At 36.8% G+C, this 23748-nt stretch overlaps 1 protein-coding gene and 1 long non-coding RNA gene across 3 annotated transcripts; one reads left to right on the top strand and one right to left on the bottom strand.

Moving 5' to 3' along the window:
* Positions 1–4720: 4720 nt before the first annotated feature.
* LOC126592683 (uncharacterized) lies at positions 4721–23335 on the top strand. Its single transcript, XR_007612753.1, has 2 exons — positions 4721–5391; positions 23304–23335. It is a non-coding gene; the product is annotated as an uncharacterized LOC126592683 (long non-coding RNA).
* Positions 9228–10747, bottom strand: LOC126592682 (uncharacterized). 2 transcript variants are annotated; one of them, XM_050258438.1, is made up of 5 exons: positions 10523–10747; positions 10216–10308; positions 10006–10104; positions 9832–9912; positions 9228–9749 (listed from the first exon to the last, which is right to left on the bottom strand). In XM_050258438.1, exons 3-5 carry the CDS (start codon positions 10021–10023, stop codon positions 9534–9536), a joined length of 315 nt encoding a protein of 104 aa, XP_050114395.1. In that variant the 5' UTR covers positions 10024–10104; positions 10216–10308; positions 10523–10747; the 3' UTR covers positions 9228–9533. The 2 variants fall into 2 exon arrangements, with proteins under 2 accessions (XP_050114395.1, XP_050114396.1); XM_050258439.1 differs by having other exon boundaries at positions 10223–10308.
* Positions 23336–23748: the final 413 nt, after the last annotated feature.

The raw sequence follows: 23748 nt of genomic DNA, 5'->3' as shown, positions 1-23748 counted from the left end.
TGGCTAAGCGCAAAAACCCCCATTTTTTAGAAACAGCTCGCTCTCTTTTGATTGGGGTGCATATTCCCCGCTCATCTTGGGATGTTGCTCTTTAGATAGTCACTTACCTTATCAACCACATGCCATCAAAGTATTGGATTTTCTTACACCTTTACAAGTTCTTGCTAACTTTATGCCTCTACAGTCAGTTTTGGTGCTCCTACCGTGGAGTTTTTGGATGTGTTGCATTTGTTCATTACATAAAAATCAACGAACGATACTTGACCTGTGTGCTCTTCGTTGTATTTTTATGGGATATGGATTACATCAAAAAGGGTACCATTGCTACCACCCTCCTTCCCGTTGGATGTATACTACCATGAATGTTACTTTTTCCTTGTCCGAGATGTATTACTCTTCAGTTTCTTCCAACCGTACTCTTCAGGGGAAGACACTGCATGACGAGCAGGTTTGGACCAAGGCTGCTACAACTGATCTTCCGCTGCCACTATTACCTGAGCCTGCAGTGGCTGCGCTGCCAGCCCAGCCAACAGAATAAGTATCATTTCCCACAGAACCAGCAACAGGCACGGCAGTGCTATCCTCACCCATGGCAATAGTGCTTCCGTTATGTAATCTTGAGACTTCTACTGATTCTACTCCCCCTCGCCTCCAAATATAGTACCATCAGATCACCATACTCTTGAGAATATTCCTGAGGTAAGTTCTACTATCCCTGTTTATGTATCTAATGTTCCGACTTATCAGTTACCTTTTAGGCACAATCGGGGAAAGCCACCCAATCAGTATTCACTGGAAACAACGAAAGGCTCTAAATAACCTATTGCTAACTATGTGTCATCACATAAATTATCAAAACCCGGCAAAGTGTTTGTACAACAAATATCCAATGACAGCATACCTAGTTCATTGAATGAGGCATTATCTGACGACCGATGGACCAAGGCAATGGAGGAAGAAATGAATGCACTTCAGAAAAATCAAACATGGGATTTAGTTCCGCTACCCCGAGGAAAGAAGAGAGTCGGATGTCGAGGGGTGTAAACCATCAAGTACAAAGTTGATGGGTCCATTGAATGATACAAAGCACGATTGGTGGCCAAGGGATACACTCAGACATACGGTGTTGATTATACAGAAACATTTCCCCCGGTAGCAAAGATTAATACGGTAAACGTGTTACTTTCATTGACGGCTAACCTGGATCGGCCATTACAGCAATTTGATGTGAAAAATGCTTTCTTACATGGTAATCTTAAAGAATAAGTGTATATGGATATTCCACCTGATTATGCATCGGTTTTACAACCAGGAGTGGTGTGCAAGTTGAATAAAGCATTGTATGGATTGAAACAATCACCTTGGGCATGGTTTGGTAGGTTCCAGACAGCTATGAGGAAGTATGGGTTCTGGCAGAGCAAATCTGATCATACACTTTTCTTGAAACGTCGAATGGTAAATTGATTGCACTTATTATTTATATGAATGATATGATTGTTATGGGTGATGATAAAGAGGAAATCTCAAGGCTAAAAGATTACCTAGCAACCGAGTTCGAGATGAAAGATTTTGGTGGATTGAAATATTTCTTGGGGATAGAAGTAGCTCGATCTAAATAGAGTGTATTTCTATCTCAAAGAAAATATGTTCTAGACTTGTTAGTCGAAACAGGAATGCTTGATTGTAAACCGGCTGACACCCCAATAGTCCAAAATCACCATTTTGCCGTGCACCCTGATCAAGTTCCCACTAACAGAGATCGTTATCAAAGCTTAGATGGGAGGTTAATTTATTTATCTCACATCAGGCCTGATATTGCATATGTAGTAAATGTTGTTAGTCAGTTTATGCATTCTCCGAATGATACACATATAGGTGCGGTTGAACGTATCCTACGATACCTAAAATCCTCCCCATGTAGAGGCATCATGTTTTCCAAGAATGATCATGGCCGGATAGAAGGTTATACCGTTGCAGATTGGGTAGGAAACATTACTGATTGATGATCCACATCTGGATACTTCACATTTGTAGGGGAAATTTAGTGACTTGGCGGAGAAAGAAACGGAAAGTGGTTGCTTTATCAAGTGCATAGGCGGAATACAGGGGTATGGCAAAAGGAGTATGTGAACTATTATGGCTTCAGAGGTTACTCGCTGAGCTCGGGTGTCCTTAAAAGTTGGCCTCGGATTTGTTTTGTCATAATAAAGTAACTATTGATGTCTCACATAACCCAATCCAGCATAATTGCACGAAACATGTGGAAGTTGACAGACACTGCATTAAGGAGAAGTTGGATGGGAATTATCTTTGAATTCCTGTTCGTAAAGTTAGAGGATCAATTGGCGGACATTTTAACTAAAGCTATTGCGAGTTAAGCATTCTACAACTCTCTCGTCAAGTTGGGCATGAACGACATTTATGCACCAACTTGAGAGGGGGCATGTAGGAGAGTTGACCTTTTGTAATTAGTTTAGTTACCTATTTGGGTCCTTGTAATCAGGATGTAATTAGGATAGTTATTTGATGTTTCTTTCCTTGTAAATCATCCTTGTACAATACATATTTTCCTCCTTGGTGAGAAGAATAATATTAGAAAATTAAACCCTAAGATAAGCCCTAATTAGCATAGGGTTCTCTCAAAATGGTCCTGAACTTGTTCAAGCGCTATCGAGTACAATATTCAAAGGCCTTTCGGATAATTTTAGCCTTGTTAATGGACAACTTCAGTCATCAGGTTTTCAGATAGTAAATGTGAGTGGCAGTGGTGAAAGAGGAATTGGGTATTGGACGCCTCAAGATGGACTTATGAGGAACTTAAATACCACAAACACTGGTACTGCCAATAGTCTTTGACCTGTTATATGGCCTGGAGACACTACCTCTACTCCAACAGGTTGGAAGATAAATCCTAGAAATGGGAATAAGTTGAGAATCGGAGTTCCAGTGAAGGCCGGGTTCGAAGAATTGGTAAATGTGACAAATGATCCTGTCACTAACACAACCATTGCTATTGGATATTGCATGTCTTTGAAGCAGTAATAGAAAATCTGCCTTACACTATTTCTTTCGAGTTTTATCCATTTGCACAGCCTAATGGCGAGCCGGCTGGCATCTTAGATGATTTGATGTATCAACGGGATCTTCAAGTAAGACGCTTATTCTTTCCTATCCGTTGTATCTTCTTTTTAATCTCAATGTTTAACAATGTTGGAACCCTCATTTGTCCTACATCAGACAGAGGGAGAAAAGAAGAGCAGTTTAAATAGAAATACCCCTCTCTAACTAACACTGAGGCCTTTTGTGATAAAACCTCACACCTGAGGATTGTGCAGGTGGTTAAGTGAGGACAGTATTGGTGTTGTTGGAGTGGGCTCTCGGCCCGTCGACGTGAAAAATTCCACATGGTATCAGAGCCAGGGGACGGGCCCGCAATGCCACGTGATTGGGTGGGTCCCCTTTGGCCCCGCGCGATGTCCACGTAAACCAAAGATGCCACGTGATTGGGTGGGTCCTCATTTAGCCCTGCGCGATGGATGAGCCCCCACTGGCTCTACGTGGTTGCCGATGTGGATTTTCACGTGTGACCCATAAAATAGGGTCTCATGTGCGGGAGAGTGTTGGAACCCTCATTTGTCCAACATCGGACAGAGGGAGAAGAGAAGAGCAATTTAAATAGAAATACCCCTCTCTAACTAACACTGAAGTTTTTTGTGATAAAACCCCACACCTGAGGATTGTGTAGATGGTTAAGTGGGGACAGTATCAGTGTTGTTGGAGTAGGCCCTCGGCCTGTCGACCTGAAAAATTCCACAAACAAGTATTCTATCAAAAGTATCCGATTTGTTCACAGTTCACTCAAGTACATGGTCATTTTTTATTTGACAGGAGTGGGATGCTGTAGTTGGAGATATATCCAGTGAAGCAAGCAGGTCATTATATGTTGACTTTACAGTACCATAAACAGAATCTGGGATATCAATAATCTGGGATATCAATGATCATGCCTATCAAATACAATAAAAATAGTAAAAATGCATGGGTGTTCTTGAAACCGTTGACTTGGAAGCTTTAGGTAACAAGCGGTTGTTTTTTCATATTCATTGGTTTTGTGGTTTGGGTTCTAGAACATCGGGTAAACGAAGAATTCCGCGGGCCTCCACATCACCAAACTGGCACAAGCTTTTGGTTTTCCTTTTCAACCATGGTTTTTGCACACCGTAAGTTTAATAAGTTGGTATGTATATACTCTAGCTCTAACACATATTTCATGACTATATATCCATTCCTTTTTTTCTTCTGGACTTTTGTAACAGGAGAGAGAGTATTGAGCAACTTAACTAGGTTGGTGCTTTGTTGTCCTCGTACTGATTCAAAGTTACACTGCCAGTTTAGCATCACTTTTAACAGTTCAACAGCTCCAACCGCTCCAACTAGACCTGACGAAAGGGGTTGGCTACCAAGAAGGTTCATTTGTAGTTAAGATTTTGATAGAACTTGGAATCCCATCTAACAAGCTTATAAGCTGTGATTCTGAACAAGGACTGGCTCAACTTTTTGAGCAAGGGATTGTTTCTGCTGCTTTCGATGAAAAGCCTTTGGTCGAGCTTTTTCTCTCTACTTATTGCTCAAAATATACTACGGTTGGCCAAAAGATATTTACACCAGGCAGTTTTGCGTTCGTAAGCTTACTTGCTTCTCTCTCCCATACCTTTGTTATTATTTTACATAGAACAATCTGGCCATATTTTGTTGGAGAATAGAGTCTTAACATTGGAGATATAACAAAATAGTATTTAGTTTATATGTGGGAGGTTCACTGCTAATATTACCGAAACCTTTTGTGATAAGACTCAACACTTACTAGTAGTTATAGGTGGGTTACTTGGTGATATCTTCTATATCATTGCAGACTCATTTGCCCGAACTTGGAACCTTTTACTTGCTAATGACATAACTTTTACTTTCTCTGTTCCTCTTGATTTCGTGACTTACAGGCCTTCCCAAAGAATTCACCTCTCATGAGTGATGTTTCAAACGCGATCATTGCATCGCAAGACAAAATGAAACGTATACAAGACAAGTGGATTTTTAACAAATCAAGTTGTGTTGATTCCGACAGTAACACAAGCTCTTCCAACATTCTGACTCTTAGCATTGACAGCTTGTTAAACATAATGCACTTTCTCCCTGTTAGTTTTATCAGTTGTTAAGTAGAGTTGTGTCACTTAAGAAGAGTTGTGTTTAGGAAGAGTTGTATCAGATGTCTAGGGTTGTGTCTGCAACTCTTGGAACTAATCCAAGAATTATGTCTGTTATGAAAAGGTCTGAATGTTATTATAAATAGCCAATAAGATGACCTAGTGTTGTAATCAATTTGAAATCAATAAAGTCAGTTATCAATAAAGTTCAGTTTTCTATTTAAAACTCTCTTTCCATATTCTCTCATATCCATCTTCCTCCAACAAATTTGGTATATCAGAGCCAATCCCTCCGCTGTGTTAATCATGGCATCAAGTTCAAATTCTCAACCATGGAAAATATTCAAAATTTAATGCCTATTTTTGATGGAGAGAATTATGAATATTGGAGCCTACAAATGAAGATCATGTTCATCTCTCAAGATCTTTGGGATCTTGAAGAAGATGGTTATGAGGAACCGGAAAAGTGACACCAGAAACGTAGCAAGCACTTAAAGAAAATAGGAAAAGAGATGCCAAGGCTTTATTCCTAATTCAACAGGGAGTAAGCAAAAATCTCTTTCCAAGATTACTTTCTGCAACTACATCAAAGAATGCTTGGGAAATACTCAAAACTGAGTCCAAGGTTCACAGAAATTGATCTCCATCAAACTCCAATCCTTGTGGCAAGAGTTTGATAATTTACTAATGAAGGAGAATGAATCCATTCAGGTTTTCTTCACAAAAGTTTCTAGAATTGTTAACCAAATCAGAAGTTATGGGGATGCAATTCCAAACAAGAAAATTGTATAGAAAACTCTATGCAGTCTACCACCAAAATTCGATCACGATGTTGCATCAATAGAGGAGTCAAAAGATCTCACTCCACTTACGCTCCATGAACTAATTGGTTCTTTGGAAGCACATGAAAAAAGGATTAATAGGTCTACAGACCAATCCTTGGAGCAAGCCTTTCAATCCAACTTGGATTTGAAGGAGAAAGAAGACAAGCAAAAAGGAGAATCTCAAAAGTCTCAAGAGAGAAAAAGTAAATTTCATTGGCGGAAGAATTATAACAAAGGCAACTATAACAACAACAATCAACAAGGACGCAGCCATCAAAACAACCAAAATGGTAACTTTGTCCCTGAATGTTATGTTTGTAAAAAGACAAGGCACAAAGATACTTTGCATGACGTTTTGTTGTCACCGTTGCACAAACATACTTTGCACGACGCAATTTGCTTCGTCACGTAAATATGTTTTTGTACTAGTGAGTGCAGATTGCCGGTATAAGCGAACCTGATGCAGAATACCCAACCACTCTCAAAGAGATTGCAAATATTAGAAAAATAATGAAGCCAATTTCACATAAAATAATGATTCTCCAAAGCAACTATTTTATACATGTCTCAGCGCTCGTCAAGAACCACAAGATATATGGTACGTGGATAGCGGATGCAGTAACCATATGACGGGAAACATATAATGTTTCATCAAATTTGAAGAAAATGTGAATTCACAAGTCAAGCTTGAAGATGGAAAGCTTCACAACATGGAAGGCAAGGGTATTATCTCTTTTCAAATTCGAGAAGGTACACCAAAACTAATCTATGATGTGCTATATGTTCCTAATTTGGCACAAAATTTATTAAGTGTAGGACAACTCCTACAAAAAGGCTTCTCTGTTAAATTTGATGATAACCACAATGGTATTTCTGATAAAAAGAATAGCACTGTAGTGGCTAAGATAAAAATGACGGCAAACAAAGTATTTCCGTTGATCATGGCGTCAAAAGAAAACTATGTTTTGGAAGCCGAAAATGTAGAAGAATCACTATTGTGGCATATGAGGTACGGACATCTAAATCAAAGAAGTCTACACCTCTTACACCAAAAAAATATGGTGGTTGGCATTCCTTTCGTTCAGTCTGAGAAAGAAATATGTGAAGGTTGTATTTTTGGAAAATTCCACCGCTTACCATTTTCACAATCAACATGGAAAGCAAGTTCCCTTCTTGAGTTGGTACATGCAGATATATGCGGATCGACTCACACCATCTTTTAATGGCAAGAAATAGTTTCTTCTCTTTGTTGATGACTATAGCAGGATGATCTGGGTTTATTTTCTAGAACAAAAGTCAGAAGCCTTCTCTTTTTCCAAGCAATTTAAGGCCTATGGAGAAAAGCAGAGTGGATACAATCTGAAGACGTTGAGAACTGATCGTGGTGGAGAATTCACATCAAATGAATTTTCAGAATTTTGCAAAAGCAATGGAATCAAAAAGAGAATTGACGGCAAGCTACACTCCACAATAAAATGGTGTTGCAGAACGAAGAAATCAAACCATTGTTGAAATGGCAAGATGCATGTTAAAAGAAAAAGGTCTGCCAAATGTGTTTTGGGTTGAAGCAATTCATACATCGGTGTTTATTCTCAACAGGTCACCAAACAAGTCTATCAAGGATATGACTCCTTTCGAAGCATGGCATGGGTTAAAGCCAAAGGTTGATTTCTTTAAGATCTTTGGTTGCATGGCCTATGGACATATTCCTTCTCAAAAGAGAGAAAAGTTTGATAAAAAAAGGTGAAAAAAAAACATTTTTGTGGGCTATAGTGACAAGTCCAAGGCATAAAGATTGATTGATCCAAGAACTAATAAGTTGGTAATTTCCAAAGAAGTTATTTTTGATGAATTCAAGGTCTGGAGATGGAAAAACGAATGAGGTAAAATACCGAGAATTTTCGAGGAACCAAAAACATCAAATTTAGAAGAAACCATGCTGCCCCAAAGCCCAATTTCAGGAGCAAAAAGTCAAATTCCAAGTGCAAGAACTTCTGATTCTAGTTCACGAGATTCAACACCAAGACTAAACGCAAGAACGCGTTCATTGGCGGACATATATGAGTCGTATGATCTTGCCTTGATTGCTTTGGAGCCTCAAAATTTTGAGGAAGCAGTGAAAGAAAAAATTTGGCAAGACGCAATGGATGAAGAAATTAGAGTTTTCAAGAAAAATTCTACTTGGTAACTTGTTGATCGGCCTAAATCAAAGGACATCTTTGGACTTAAATGGATCTACAAGACAAAATACAATGAAGATGGCTCAATCCAAAACCATAAGGTTGGGCTGGTTGCCAAAGGCTACTCTCAACAACCTGGAGTAGATTTCAATGAAACGTTTGCTCCGGTTGTATGAATGGAAACTATACGAACTGTTTTGGCTTTGGCAACACAATTGAAAATCCAAGTTTTTCAATTGGATGTCAAGTCTGTATTTTTGAATGGAGAACTTGAAGAAGAAGTTTACGTGGAGCAGCCACAAAGATGTATTGAAAAAGGAAAGGAAGACAAAGTTTGTTGACTTCGAAAAGCACTATATGGCTTAAAGTAAGCACCAAGAGCCTAGAATAGCAAAATTGATCAATATTTTCGTCAAAGTGGATTTGTAAGAAGTCCAAGTGAGCCATCACTTTATCTCAAGAAAGAGGGTACACATGATTTTCTTATGGTGTGTCTTTATGTTGATGACTTCATTATACAAGTACCAAATCAAGGATGGCTTAAGCATTCAAGAACACTACTACGTTTTACTATTTGTGTGACAAATCAAAGTTGGTCGTGCAAAGTGTATTTTCATTGCACGAACTTCTGCGCGATTGAAACTTCGTCGTGCATAATCCGTCGCACAAAGATCGTGAAGAAAGACTTTGCGCGACGAACAATATCATTGGTCGCAACCACACGACGCGACAGTTTAGCCTTCGTCGCACAAAATTTTTAGAACGAGTGTGTTTGTTGCACCAAATATCAGGATACAAACATGGGACGACCATTATTTATTTGTCTAAACTTTGCATAATGACAATTTATTCTTGCGCGACGAAACCTTGTTAGTTGCTAGAGTTTCGAGATATGAAGGTATTCGTCGTGCAAAAATTTTTTTTTTTTTAATTTAATTTTTTTGTTCTGTTTTTTTTTTTTTGTAATAAAATTAAATTGCAATTAAAAAATGTAATGAAGAGAAAAATAATTTATTTAAATTAATATAAATGTGTGCACAAGAAAAATGTTTAAAAAGTAAGGGAGTAAAAAACTAATAAAATAATGCAACATAATCTACGGGGTCGTCATTCGAAGGCGGATGGAAGGTCTCGAGGTTGTGGACGGGCTGAGAGGTTGAAAGGGCAGAGTTGTGGGCATGCTCGGGTTGAAGGGGTTCGGATGTTGACAGGGGACAAAGATCCGGGAGACGAATGCTAGACTGACTGAAGGCTTGTACAATCTGTGACATCTGGCTCCTATACGAGGTGAGCTTCTTTGCTATCAAAATTGTCACTTGACTCTTTGACTACGATGATGAAGGGGCTCTAGGTTCCCACAGCCGCGCATTCCCCATCCCTCTACAATACGTCCCCAGCCTCCGCCCGAGAGTTTGATCCAAGGTCTCCGTAAGGATCTGAAACCTCACATCCTCTGAGGGATCCACAGACTCGAGCAGAGTCTCGGGAGGAAGCTGGGAGACGGCCTCTTGAAGAACGAACTGCCTCTTCTCCATCATCGTCGCCTGTGTAATATAACATTAAATATTATTAATAACCATGATACTGGAATGCATAAGATAGTAATTACAATTGAAGAATATTTACATGAAGGAACTCGGCCAACTCATCCCCGGGTCGAACATATACTTCGCTAAAGACATCGATCTCCGAGAATTTTGAACCCCCCTAAATAAAACAAGAGAAGAAAAATGTTAGTACGAAAAAAAAATTAATATTAATGACATATTAAAAATTAAATATGAAAAACTTTATTATTACCCGCCGCCGCGCCTCCATCCTATATGAGAAAGGCCTCGAACCGAAATGGTGGAGAAGAGTCTTCTTCTCCCGATTGCTTTTGTTGGCTTTCGCCTTCTTCTGTTATACAAAAGATAAACGTATTAGTTCAAATTTAAATGAAATATAAAAAATATCAATAAACACTAGTAAGAAACGTATAATACTTTTAAACTTAAATAAAAAACGTACCACATACCCAGGCTCCTAAAAATGACTGCAGAGCCACGCCTAATTATCTTCCCGGTCCTCAAAACTATTCGGGCAACCCTCCTCAAGAGCAACCTACAAATCATCAAATGTCTCAAAATATTGGTGCAAGTCGCTCTTCCAGTGCTTGTAACGTTTAGCAAAAAGCATGTTGATTGTATGCCAACATATGCTCGTTGCTGTAGTCGAAATTATAGTTTGTCTCCAATGTAACAAATTAATTACATACATTAAGTAATATAAATATATAAAATTTAAAGGAAAAACAATTAAAATGTAGGATACTTACCAACAACTGTGTGCGCACCTTCATCCTCACCTCGTCTGGCATCGCCTTCCAAGACTTCCATTATATAGGGCAATAGGTTCGAACGACGTGACATGTTGTGGGCCAATGAGCTATGCTATTCCGCCGTTGGTGCAGCCAGATGTCGGTCATCGTATTCAATTGTGTTATGTCCGTTGTTCACCCGGGTGATCTTCACCGTCTTCAACTGGCAACAAGGTCCACAGGTATTTTTCTTGGCTGCAAAGAAATGTAAAATTAACGTTAACCCAAAACTAATAACAAATCCTACTAAAATTTTGGCATAACCTTCCTATAATTAAAACATTTTCCAAAACCCTGAAAATAACATAAACAATATATGTATCCAACACAATGATCACAAATGTTTAATAATAGGTTCGGAATGATGACAACAATACACAATATATATATATATAATAACTTTTTAATCCTTAAATGGCATAACTTAACAAACTTAACCTAAAATAACAAAACTAAGTTAACTGAAATTTCTTTCTTGTTTAATTACCATCGGTGGAGGCATATAACAACTATTGGACTCTAAAAACATATAACAAAACAAGAACATATTCAACAGTAGTGATGAAAAGGACAAACCAGGAATAAAAATAAAGGTGAAACATTGCAGAAATAACCATACTAGCAGAACCATTTGGTTGCATAAGAACTCAAACATTTGGCTTTTTCAGCACTGTCTTCCTGTTACTCTACCATGCACAATTGAAATACGAACACAAATTATACTTGATGAAAAGGCATGAGAAAAACATAACCAAGAAATGTTCCAAACAATCCATAAAGAACCAATGACAGCCACCACCCATGTTATGTCATGAAACATGTCTATCGCTCATTGCTAAACCAAAGGGGCTCAACACACAATCAACCGCGAAATAATTCATCTAAAATCATAACAATACCTTAACCAAATACTTTTCAAACTAAGGAATTGTTGATAATATCTTGGCACAGCCGCATCAAAACTAATAACCGTCACTAGGCAATTCTTTACTAATTTGCAATGTCATTCAGCAACCAAATGCTTATCATATTTCATATTTGGCATTCTTTATAAGGTTCTACTTTGCCAACATTTTATGCGTTGTTATAGAATGTAAATACAATCCAACTCCATGTTTGCATAAGTAAACAACAATTACTTTCAATTCATGCAAGCATTTGCATTTCAAAGCACAATGATACATTCGCTTTACACATTTTCTTTCTACTTACCTAACTAACTAAATATAGAACTTAGAGCAGCCGCAGCTCTACTTTTGAACAAAATTAAACTAGTAAAACTTGGAATTAAGCAGAAAAATTGAACAAACAGTTTCAGTGACACGTTGTTCCCTACAAAGAACTAATGAACACCCTCCTAGCATCATTAGGCAATCCAATATCACGTAGAATAGTGTATATGGAGAAATCACCAAAGCACTATAGAAAAAAGAAACAGTTATGAACGGGCGGGGCATTATTAAACTTTACCTTGTAGTGACCCTGAGGCATCAGTAGTGAATGCCGATGGCATGTCGGGTGTGTGGGGGCAGCGATGACCACACCTGGCGCTAATAGGTAACGCCATTGATGAGGCTAATGACGCCGGCGCCTGGGAGACCCTGGGACCAACTGGATCAACCGACATGTGTTGGAGCAGTAGCAGCTGACGGATGAGCATCAAGAGGCGAACGAGGTGCAGTCGTCACCGCCTTATAACTTTTTGACATCTGCACAATTAGAAGAAGAAAAAAATTCATTAAGCATACATAAATCACATCACATGCCTAATTATCCAGCATATCACTCACACCAACCCCAAGCATAACTAAATTAAGCATTTGAACCATATATATACCATCAAACATAAAATCAATAATTAAACCATAAAAGAATGTTGACCTATATGCATTTCCCCATTCAATTAAACAACAAGAAAACAAAAATATATGGTACTTAAAGTCAATTGGCTTGGGCAGCAGCTGCCTTATGTAAGCCTCGAAACATAAACACAAACATATCCTTCGCTATTTTTTCTCAAATTCATATGAGTTCCCTCTCCTTTGAATTGAGATTACAGGAAAAAAAATTAAAAAAAAATAAAAAAAATAAAACCAAAACCAAAACGAAACTACGTCTCTATTTCTCATACGTGGAGAAACAGCTTCTTAAAACTGGATCTCTAAGTTTAAGTGGAAGTGTCCAAATGATGCAACAAAATATTCAAAAAAACACACTTCAAGACCCCAAGGCCCAAGCACAAAGCTAAATTCTAAATCTCTAGCCCTAAAACCCAACATTACACCGTAAAATAACAAATTATGTCATTACATGGAAAGGACGATAAACAAACCTAAAGAAAGCCTAGTTCAAAAGGATTGAAATCCCACAATGCGAGACCCCATTAGAGGAACTATCAACTATCAAGATGTATTATACATGACATATTTATCTCTAATCACACATAAACATGTAAGCAGAATGGGTAAGGCATCCTAATATTTCGAGTAATTTAGGGCGTGCTTAATGACCTCACAACGCATCAAATCTACCCAACTGTGGTGCAGAGACTAGAATGCCTTTGTCCACTCAACTTAATACCATACTCAGTTACAACCCCAACTACAAGACTCAACGACTCTTCTTTATTTGAATTGCTTCTTACAAATAGCATTAGTCAAGTGTAGAACCACAACCGTATGACATATTTTCTCTTACAAATAGCATTAAAAAGTTTAGAAATTAAAAGAATAAAATGATTAGCAATTTAGAAAAGAAAAGTGATTTTCAATGACCTTCTATAGAATCACACTCCCACTCTTGATTTATCGTCATCGGATTGAATAAATAAAATGAAATCAATGGGCTTGATTAAATAGAAGGTTATAAGAAGCTAAAAAAGGTGTCGACATCAATTCCCTTTTGGAAATATATAAAGGGTGTGGGAAAGAACCTATCGTAGGTTCCTTTTCACCTTTCAAAATGAAGAACAAGATAAAATTGATACCAAGTTCAACACCAACGAAGCAACAAAACCCGGCAACTTTTAAGAACCAAATTTGTTGCTCGAGAACAATAATATGCGGTCAGGGAAGAAAGAAAACAAAGATTTGACACATAAAGCAGGACCACTGTTACATGTTCAAACAAAATTTAAAGCTTGTTAAGACAATTTAGTTTAGAACGATTCTGTAACAAAATCTCATCACAAAAATCAGGCCTATGATGCTAGTAATACTCGAAATAGTATGAGGTCATTAAGCACGCCCTAAATTACTCAAAATAGTATGCACTGTTACAAAATATTTCACCAAAAGACCTGAAATTGTAAACACCCAAATGATTACATGTATATAGATCTATCTGTAACTAAGAACACGCACCAAAAAACTGCCATGCCATACATACATTCAATTATACATAGAGGTTTAATCATATACAATTATTCTATGTATCTTTCTAAACATTAGAACCCTAAAGCATATTAGAACCCTAGTTCAAGATCCCTAATTCAAAGCAATTATTCAAAACATTATAACCCTAATTGTATAACCTTAATTCCTAATTTGACTAAAGTTAGGTAAATTGAAATTTACCTCATAGGGAGAGCGTTGTCAGAGGAGGAAAAGATAGGATTGTAGGAGGAGGAAGAGTGAGGGTTGTCGAAGGAGGAAGAGAAATGGGGCTGCCAGATGAGGAAGAGAGACGGTTGCCGGAGGAGGAAGAAAGAGTGCAAGGGAGAGCTGAGGGAGATGGCTGTCAGAGGGAAAGTTTACAGAGAAGAGAGGTAAGGGGAAAATGGGAAAGTGTTGGCAATTTCAGTTTAATCCCAAGGTTATTGTGCGACGAACAAAAGAAATATTCGTCGCGCAATAAATTCAAATTTTCACGAAATTATTTTTGTGCACACCCATTTTCAGCTCATTGTACAACGAAGAGTAATTAATTGTCGCGCAAATGCCATTCGCACGACGAATAATATTTTGTTCGTTGCGCAATGAGCTGAAAATTTAATTTACCCGAGTAAATTTTTTAAAATATATATTGATTCAAATAAAACTAATTTATTTATAATAATTAAATTACAAAAAAAAAATTCATTTACTATGTTTTACATGGCAAGTCACAAATAAATTGCATTATTCATCATCTGAACTATAATAACTTTTGTTATTGTCGTTATCATCACTTTCGGTCTCCCAATCCTCCTTCTCGATAACTACGTCACCGTCGTTGTTCGAGCCCACTGCAACATAGTATCGCAGAATATCACCGTGGTCAATTGTAATTGACTGAATCAGTATTTCGATTGAAGACACTCTTTGTATATGAAATGGTTCTTGGATAAGATTTGTATCTCGAAGTGTTTCCGCATCATTTTCCATTAAAGATTCTAAACATTGATCAACGACGTCGTCGTCAGCTAGGTCTTGTTCTAGTATAGCTTACACGTTCCTCTGATCCATCTTCTAAACAACTTTCCAACCTCTCCTGGCTTTAGGGTCATCTAGATACACAATTTGTTTAGCCATGTTTGCCAAAATGTAAGGTGTCGTTGTCGTACCAAGTTTTGTTAATGTTCACATATAGTAAGCCATGGTCAATTTCAACACTTCCCTGCCTATTTGGATTTGTATCAAACCATCGACACTTAGACATGATCACTTGGTATCGGTCTTTGTAAAGCAATTGCACAATAGTTGTTAGTTTGCCATGGAAATCAATGCTCATACTTTTGCCTCCACTTGGGACATAGACACAACTTGTTATCTCGTGCAGTCCCCAAAAACTTGACGTCGTTAACATGGAAACCCGAGAACAATTCAGCGCGAATCAAGCCAAACGCTAAGTTATATAACTCTTCAGTGTAAGTGGGGGAATTTGATGCTTTCAATTTATTCACCTAATATTATACAAAAACATACACATTTTGGTTTGAGAAAATTAAATACTACAGTATATATCACAAATACAAAAGCATACACATTTTTGGAAAACGACTCGCCTCGTACAGGATCTCCAAAGGGTCGTTCGCTTTGGACAAAAACAGAAAGTTTCTCCTTTCTCACACCCCCGTCATTATTACGCTGATGATGATTGAAAGTCATCTCCACATCTTTTAAATACATTCCATAGAAAGTAAATGACTCATATTGAACCCAAGCCTCTATAATTGATCATTCGGGCTTCACCCTGTTGTGTACACTTTTTTTTCAGCTCCCCGAGAAGTCTGCCAAAATAAAACAATACGATACAAATTAGTAAGCATAGGGTAATGATGCATAAACAAATGATGAGGATTATATACCTTTTTATTGGATACATCCAGCGATAATTGACAAGACCAGTAAGCAATGCCTCTTAGGGCAAGTGAACCATCACGTGGATCATACTTGTCAAGAAAGTTGAAGGGAATATCATCTCAAACTTGCATAGGAATTGCACAATGTCATGGCATAACTGATTAACGTCCTTCTTTCGCAAAGTTCCTGCCATCAGTTGGAAAAAAAAAATCTGGACAATAACATGATTGGCTTCACTACATCTTCCAGCAATAGATGTCGAATACCCACAGGAAATAGGTGTTGCATAAACACATGGTAGTCATGGCTCTTTAGTCCAGCAAATTTACCCCCATCAACAATCACGCAATGCGCGATATTAGAAGCATACCCATCGGGAAACTTTACAAATGATACAAATTGTAAAAACTCTTTTTTGTCATTCGGTTTCATGGAAAAAAAAACACAACATCCCTTCTGGCTTTATCAATGTCCATATTCATCCATAAACCCCTCCATATGCCCATTCTTTCCAAATCAAGATGAACTTTGATAGTGTCTTTTGTCTTGCCCTTGATATCTAGAATGGTGTCCATCAATATGTCAAAGATATTTTTCTCAACATGCATAACATCGAGGTTGTGTCTCAATTTTAGTTTTGACCAATAAGGGAGCTCAAAAAACATAGTCTTGTGCATCCAGTTCATATATGTAGAAGGTATGGTCCTACTCACTGTTTTCCTGAATGGAGCAAAATCCAAACAATTAAGTTGTTCCAAAATTTGATCACCGGACCATTCTCTAGGTCTGAGGCAATGCTTTGTGTTCCCGTCAAACTCTTTATCCTTTTCCCTCCGATGACTAAGGTAACAAACTTTTCTGGCATGCCAACCAGATGTTACATCATCCTTGCATACAGTCATGCCATATAACCCTTAGTGCTCTACCCAGAAACTATTGCATATGCTAGAAAATCATTCATAGTCCACATAACTGCTTCCTCAAAGTGAACATCTTCCCAATGTACTTATCGTATGTGCGCACACCATTTGTCCATAAATCCTTTAGCTCATCAACCAACAGCCTTAAGTAAATATTGATTGACCTACCAGGATCCTTAGTTATCAAAAGAGTCATCATCATGTATTCTTTTTTCATGCATTTTCAAGGCAGCAAATTATATAGGAATACAAAAATCGGAAGTGTTGTTGTGTTGGTTTAGAACCCCGAACAGATTGAATCATTCAGTAGCAAGTCTCAATCTAACATTCCAAGGATCAGCAGCAAACTCGGGGAACATTCAATTGAAATCTTTCCATGCCTCCCCATCTGCAGGATGCCTCATCACATCGTCATCTACCCGTTTTTCCTTATGTCATCTCATGTCGGTGGTAGCGTCATCGACATATACAATCGCTACAACCTAGGTTTCAGGGGCAGATAACGCATGACTTTTTGTGGGATCCTAGTCATTCTATTCTGAGATGTAATTTTGAACCTCGACTCATTACATACAAGGCATTTATCCATTGCTTTATTCTTTTTGTAGAATAAAATACAATTGTTTTTGCAAGTGTGAATTTTTTCATAACCCAATCCAAGACCATTCAACACCTTTTGCGCATGTATATGGTCTTTAGGCAAACAATTGTCCTTCGGAAGCATTCTCTTGAAAACCCCCAAAAAGTAATCAAAACACTAGTTTGACATACAATACTTTATTTGTACCTGCATTAGTTCCACAATGGCCGTGAGAACAAAAAAGCTCTCGCATCCCGGATATAACTCTTGGTTGGCATTTTTTAATAGTTTTTCATATTATTCGAACTCTGCACTATCCATTGGTGTAGGCACGTCATCTTCCCCTTCTTGATTGGTGTTTATCGATACAAATGGAAAAGCATCATTTATAATATCTATGACTTGTTCATTAGGATCCACAATAGGTTCAACATTGTCCACTCTTGTGGCGTTTGAAGACGAAGCATTGTCAAACTGTTCCCCATGATGGTTCAAAGTATTATATATCTCAATCATTCCATCCTTACTAAATGAAATTGAACATTTTCAATTGTTTCCCTTAACGTGTTGTTACACCTCCTACAAAGACACCGGAATCTAGTTGCACCCGGGCTATGTGTACATGCAAAGTCAAAAAAATCCTCGATTCCATCCAAGTATTCGTCTGCGCATCTATTTGGGTTCTGTATCCACGTCCTGTCCATAATTCCTTGAACCACAATAACAATACAACAATCACAACAACTTCATACAAATGATAATGTCACCTTATGACTCCGGTAAGGGCCATATCCCATTCGGGAATGAATAGTCATGTCACATAATTTATGGCTACATCAGATTAGATTTCGACGTGGATGGATTTCGGCAGCATCTCGGTACAGTTTTTCAGGTGTACGACGTAGATATAAAATACCTATGTGCCACCCGAAAAACATACAGAGATAACACCAAAATCTCCACAACCGAAACCTAATCCTTCAACCATAAACTACATGTCATAAATGTGCATTCCTATACTGTCCAAATAATGGGACAATTCAAGAATTAATTATACCGCAATCATGCTTTCCCATCCATGCGCGAAATCCAACTAATCATCAAACTGGAAACTAAGTTTTACTACAAATAAAAAACAAGTACGAAGTTAATTTCAATTAACTCCATACGTCACAACACATATTTGTATGTCACGTACAAATTTAACAAAATAATATAAATATAATTTCACAACACAATATAAACATAACAAACTAAGTTCAACATAATTTAATTAATTTGATATTTTTAAATAATAAAACGAAGAAAATACCTTCTCAATCGTTCTCCACCAATCGCTAATCAGACACAATATCCCTATAGACAACTAAATTAATGGCGTTAGTATGAATTTACATTAATACTTTTACCCTAACAAAATAAAAACGCTTACTAGACACACCGAGATAGCTTGATCAACCTAGAGAAGAAGATTAAAGGAGTATTAGATGACGAAATTGAGAGAAAATGGAAATGACAGATGCCATATTGAGCAAAACCGATGAGGATGAGTGCAAAGGCTAAATCTGCAATTTTTGTATAGTTTGCCTCTGCACAAGCTGAATCCAGATTATAAAGTTCACTTTTGGACGAATGATTTTGAGCGACGAACAAGGTCTTCGTCGTGCAAAGGTCGCACATAAAAAAGGTATTCGTTGGTCAAGTTTACCATTTTTTTATTTTATTTCCTCTACTTTATAATTTATTCTTTTCAACAAATTGCACAACGAAAACATTTTTTGTCGCACAATGCATTTTTTTTTTATGTTTTTCCATTTTATTTGTATGTAATATAAATTTTTATTTTATTATAAATAAATAAAAACTCAAACTTAATTAAACGTTAAATTAATTAACAAAACTAATTTACTATCCCAAATAGAAATTATAATTAATGTAAATATTAATCATCCACATAACATAAATTTATTAATTAAATTAAATATAAAGTCCACAAATTCTTATTTCAAAAAAAAAAAAAACAACCCTCCTCAACTTCAATCCTTTCTCGCCCACAACACATCATACTTCCACTGCTGGAAACTCTACTTGAAAAGCCCATCCACATAAATTCGTTGCTTCTCATCGATTACATCAACATCCCAATGAACCTACATTAATGCCAATAAAAATAAATTAGTAAATTAAAAAATATTACATTTTAACAAAAATAATTGTTTATTATTTACTACAAACTTACCGATAACTCCCTCAACATGGACTTCTTCAACACCTCAAGGACCTTTTTCCAAGACTCAAACTCGGCAGAACAATTCCTCCCCACCAAATTCCCAATGTCATACCTAAATTCGGCTTATGCCTCAACCATATATTTGCCTTCAAAGTACAGCACTTGCTTCCGTCAATGCCTCTCTAATTGCACTACAAGTTTCTTTAAACAAAATTTTTTTTAAAACTAGGATTCTAAAAGTGTGTTTATATAGCACTAGGATCCCTTATTCGTCGCGCAAATTACATGTTCGTCGTGAAAACACGTCATAAATGCGCAATAAAGGGGAATGTTTGAACGCAATCTGACTGTGTTTTGCGCAACAAAAATCTTCTATTCGTCATGCAAAGTCATCTTACGCGATGAGCATAGCGTTGCGCAATATATTTAGTGACGAATGGAATGATTGTAATTATAAAGTTTACGTAAACATATATATCTATGTTTACGTAAACTTTATAATTACAAACAAATATTCAGTTAAATATTTTTTCTAAAAATAATTAATACCTTAAATATTTATTCTATATATAATTAAGGCTTTTTATATTAGCACCCCACAAAATGTCGAATGCATCCCACATTAAATTTTAATACTATATGATTTATGTAATGCAATGACAATTTTGACCTTATTAGGTTTTAAAAAAATAAAAAATTTCTAAATACACCACAAATCACTTTTATTATTTATCTTCATCAACTATCAAAACTCCTCCCACCCTCTATTTTTTTATGGTTATTTTCAAACACGTTTATCTAACAGAATAGAAAGTACATAGCATTTATGAAGCATGAATACTACAAATTGGATGAACATAGATATCCGATGGCTATAAAATTTGTTAGCAAACCATAATTTTGCATATGAAAACTGCCTACAAATTGGTAAGAGCTTTTGGTTTCATTACACAGGCCAAATATTGCTTTGTAAGATACTACATCAAGGAACAACTTAAAAGTTCACATGTATCAAAATCACCATTGACAATTAATAGGCTATACAAGCAAGCCCTTGCCTGAACAATAGAGTAGAACAAAAAACAAAATCATAAGACGTTTAATTTCTAAGATGTTAGAGCGTGATTCGGATGGTGAGGCAATAAACTCAAGTCACATTTCAATGAGCCAACTAAGCCGTTTAAAAATGAACGAAAAATAACAGAGTAGAACGAAAAACAAAATCATATGTTTAATTTATAAGATGTTAGAGCATGATTCGAATGGTGAAGCAATAAACTCGAGTCACAATTCAATGAGCCAACTAAGCCATTTAAAAATGAACGAAAAACAAAATCATAAGACATTTAAAAATGAGTATTATAAGATTTGAAAAATGTGGGATGTATAGAAAAGGTGGGGTGTATGGAGAAAATGTGAGGTGTATGTTGAGAATGTAGGGTATGAGGGTAGTATGGGGCAGTATGTGTGGTGTATTAAGATAATTTTTAATTAAAAAAGCAAATGTATAGTGTATTAAGTATGTGAGGTTTATTCAACAATACGTGGGGTGTTAATATAATAAGCCAATCATTAATGCCTTAATCCATACAATTATTTTGAGCATAAGTACGATATTCATTGAAGATTGAAAACACATACAAACCAAGGATAGGGTGCTTACATTAGGCCTCAATAAATAAAATAAAACAAACAGTAAGTAAAGCCTAATTAAGTCCAAATACATAACTTATAAAAAAAACCTTAAATTTAAATATTGTCATACAAAACATAAGTTTAAAACTACTATTTTGATGGTCCTGGTCCATTCCGCAAGACTTTATAACTCCATTGATTGTAACCTCCCTCCAACGCATCTTTCATCAACTTCATCAACTGTTCGTTCATATCATCATCAAGAGTATACTTACACTAATACACATATATGCAAATAATTAATTCTAACATATTACAAAAAATTTCACAAAATTAATTATTGATCCATGAACAGTATACTTACTAATAATTCATCCATCACCGCCTTCTTCACATTCTCGGGCACATTTTTTCAAGAACGTCACTCAACAGTAGAATAATTATTCCCCATGGCTACAACAATCGCATGCGGGAACTCAAAATGTTTCCTCAAATCATTCGGGTTGGTGACGGGCACGCTATGATCCTTATTTTTATCCTCCATCTGTTCTTGAAGAATAAGGAGAACAGAATTGTGAAGAATAAGGACAGCAGAAGCGCATATTTATAGGAAGGTTAGGATCTTTGAGTGACGAAAGCTTTGTCGCGCAAACATCTGCATTAAATGTGGTATTGATTCCTTTGATTCACCTGTAGTGAGTGGTCTGAGTGAAAACTGACAGTAACTTACACAACGAACCCTTGGTCGCGCAAAGGTCCCTTTTTCGTCATGCAAGTTTTTCGCACCAAAAAAAAATTACCCCGCATTTTCTTTCTGACTTTACACAATGACAACAAATATTCGTCGCACAATTTTTTTTTTTTCCCTATCTTGTCTGTTTTGCGCTAAGAAACATTTTTCATCACGCAAGTTGTTTTTTCTTCTAGTGGAATGATACGATGAAAGAATATGAGATGATTGATTTGGGCTCTAAGAAGTATTTTCTAGGAATTCAAGTCCAACAATCGGAAAAATGGATTTTTATGTATCAAGAAAAGTATGCAGAAAATCTCTTGAAAAGGTTCAATATGTTGAATTGCAAGCCAATGGATACTCCAATGGCAATTAATTTAAAGCTTTCATGTAATGATGGAGCACCAAGAGCTGATGCTTCTATGTATAGAATTGTTGTTGGCTCACTTATTTATTTATCTAATACAAGGTAAGACATAGTTCACGCAGTTAGTGTTGTATCTCGATTCATGAATGATCCAAGTAATCATCATTTTGCTGCTGTTAAAAGAATACTATTATATGTGCAAGGAACCAAAGGATATGGCATCAAGTATACACAAGAGAAAGCAAGCATTTTAGGTGGATTCACATACAGTGATTGGGCTGGTGCAATTGATGATAGAAGAAGCACATTTGGGCATGTGTTTTTCTTGGGAAGCAAAGTTATATCATGGTCATCGAAGAAGCAAAGTACAGTGGCATTATCAACAGCCGAAGCAGAATATATTTCAGCCACAAGTGCATCATGTGAAGCAGTTTGGATTAGAAGAATATTGGCAGATCTTCGTCAAGAACAAAACACTCCAACAAATTTATACTGTGATAACATGTCCACATTTGCCATGACAAAGAACCCGGTCTTTCATAGCAGGTCAATGCACATAGAACTTCGTCATCATTTTATCAGAAAATTGGTTGAAGACGGAGAGATTGAATTGAAGTTATGTGGTACTGATGAGTAGATTGCAGACGTTTTCACAAAAGCACTTCCAAGAGAGAAGTTCTACTATTTCAGAGAAAAGCTAAATGTTGCAGAATAAATGCATTAAGGGGGAGTATTAAACATAATTCATTTTCTCCCTGTCAGTATTAAACATAATTCATTTTCTCCCTGTCAGTTTTATCAATTGTTAAGTAGAGTTGTGCCACTTAAGAAGAGTTGTGTTTAGGAAGAGTTGTATCAGATGTCTAGGGCTGTGTCTGCAACTCTTGGAATTAATCCAAGAATTATGTCTATTATGAAAAGGTCTGAATGTTATTATAAATAGCCAATAAGATGACCTAGTGTTGTAATCAATTTGAAATCAATAAAGTCAGTTATCAATAAAGCTTCAGTTTTCTGTTTAAAACTCTCTTCCATATTCTCTCATATCCTTAGCTCTCCTCGTATATGCAGCTATGTTCCTCATTGCTTTAGGGGCCTCTTCCTCATTGCTTGGGTTTCTTCATCCTTTTAGCTCTCCTCGTATATGCAGCTATGTTCCTCTATGAGCATAGACACATCTTGATGCGCTTCGATCCAAACGCCTCATTTCGGACAAAAATTTGCGAGATATTGAAAGCGTTCGGCCAGAAAGCCCTCAGTCTGCATACTATCAGGAATACTGGGGTGCAAGATGGTAGCGATCACGGTATTGGTGCAGTTGAATCCTCACCAAAATCGTGACGGATGCTCCCCAAGGCCATCCAGTGATTCGATACATGCTGAACCATAACACAGCGTTTTAGAAATGCAAGAAACGCATTCTACAGCGCATGAAAA

The sequence above is a fragment of the Malus sylvestris genome, chromosome 12 (genome assembly GCF_916048215.2).
Source record: "Malus sylvestris chromosome 12, drMalSylv7.2, whole genome shotgun sequence".
Classification (NCBI taxonomy): Eukaryota; Viridiplantae; Streptophyta; class Magnoliopsida; order Rosales; family Rosaceae; genus Malus; species Malus sylvestris.
Note: the sequence above shows the minus strand (reverse complement) of the source record. Positions and strands in the feature narration are given on the sequence as shown.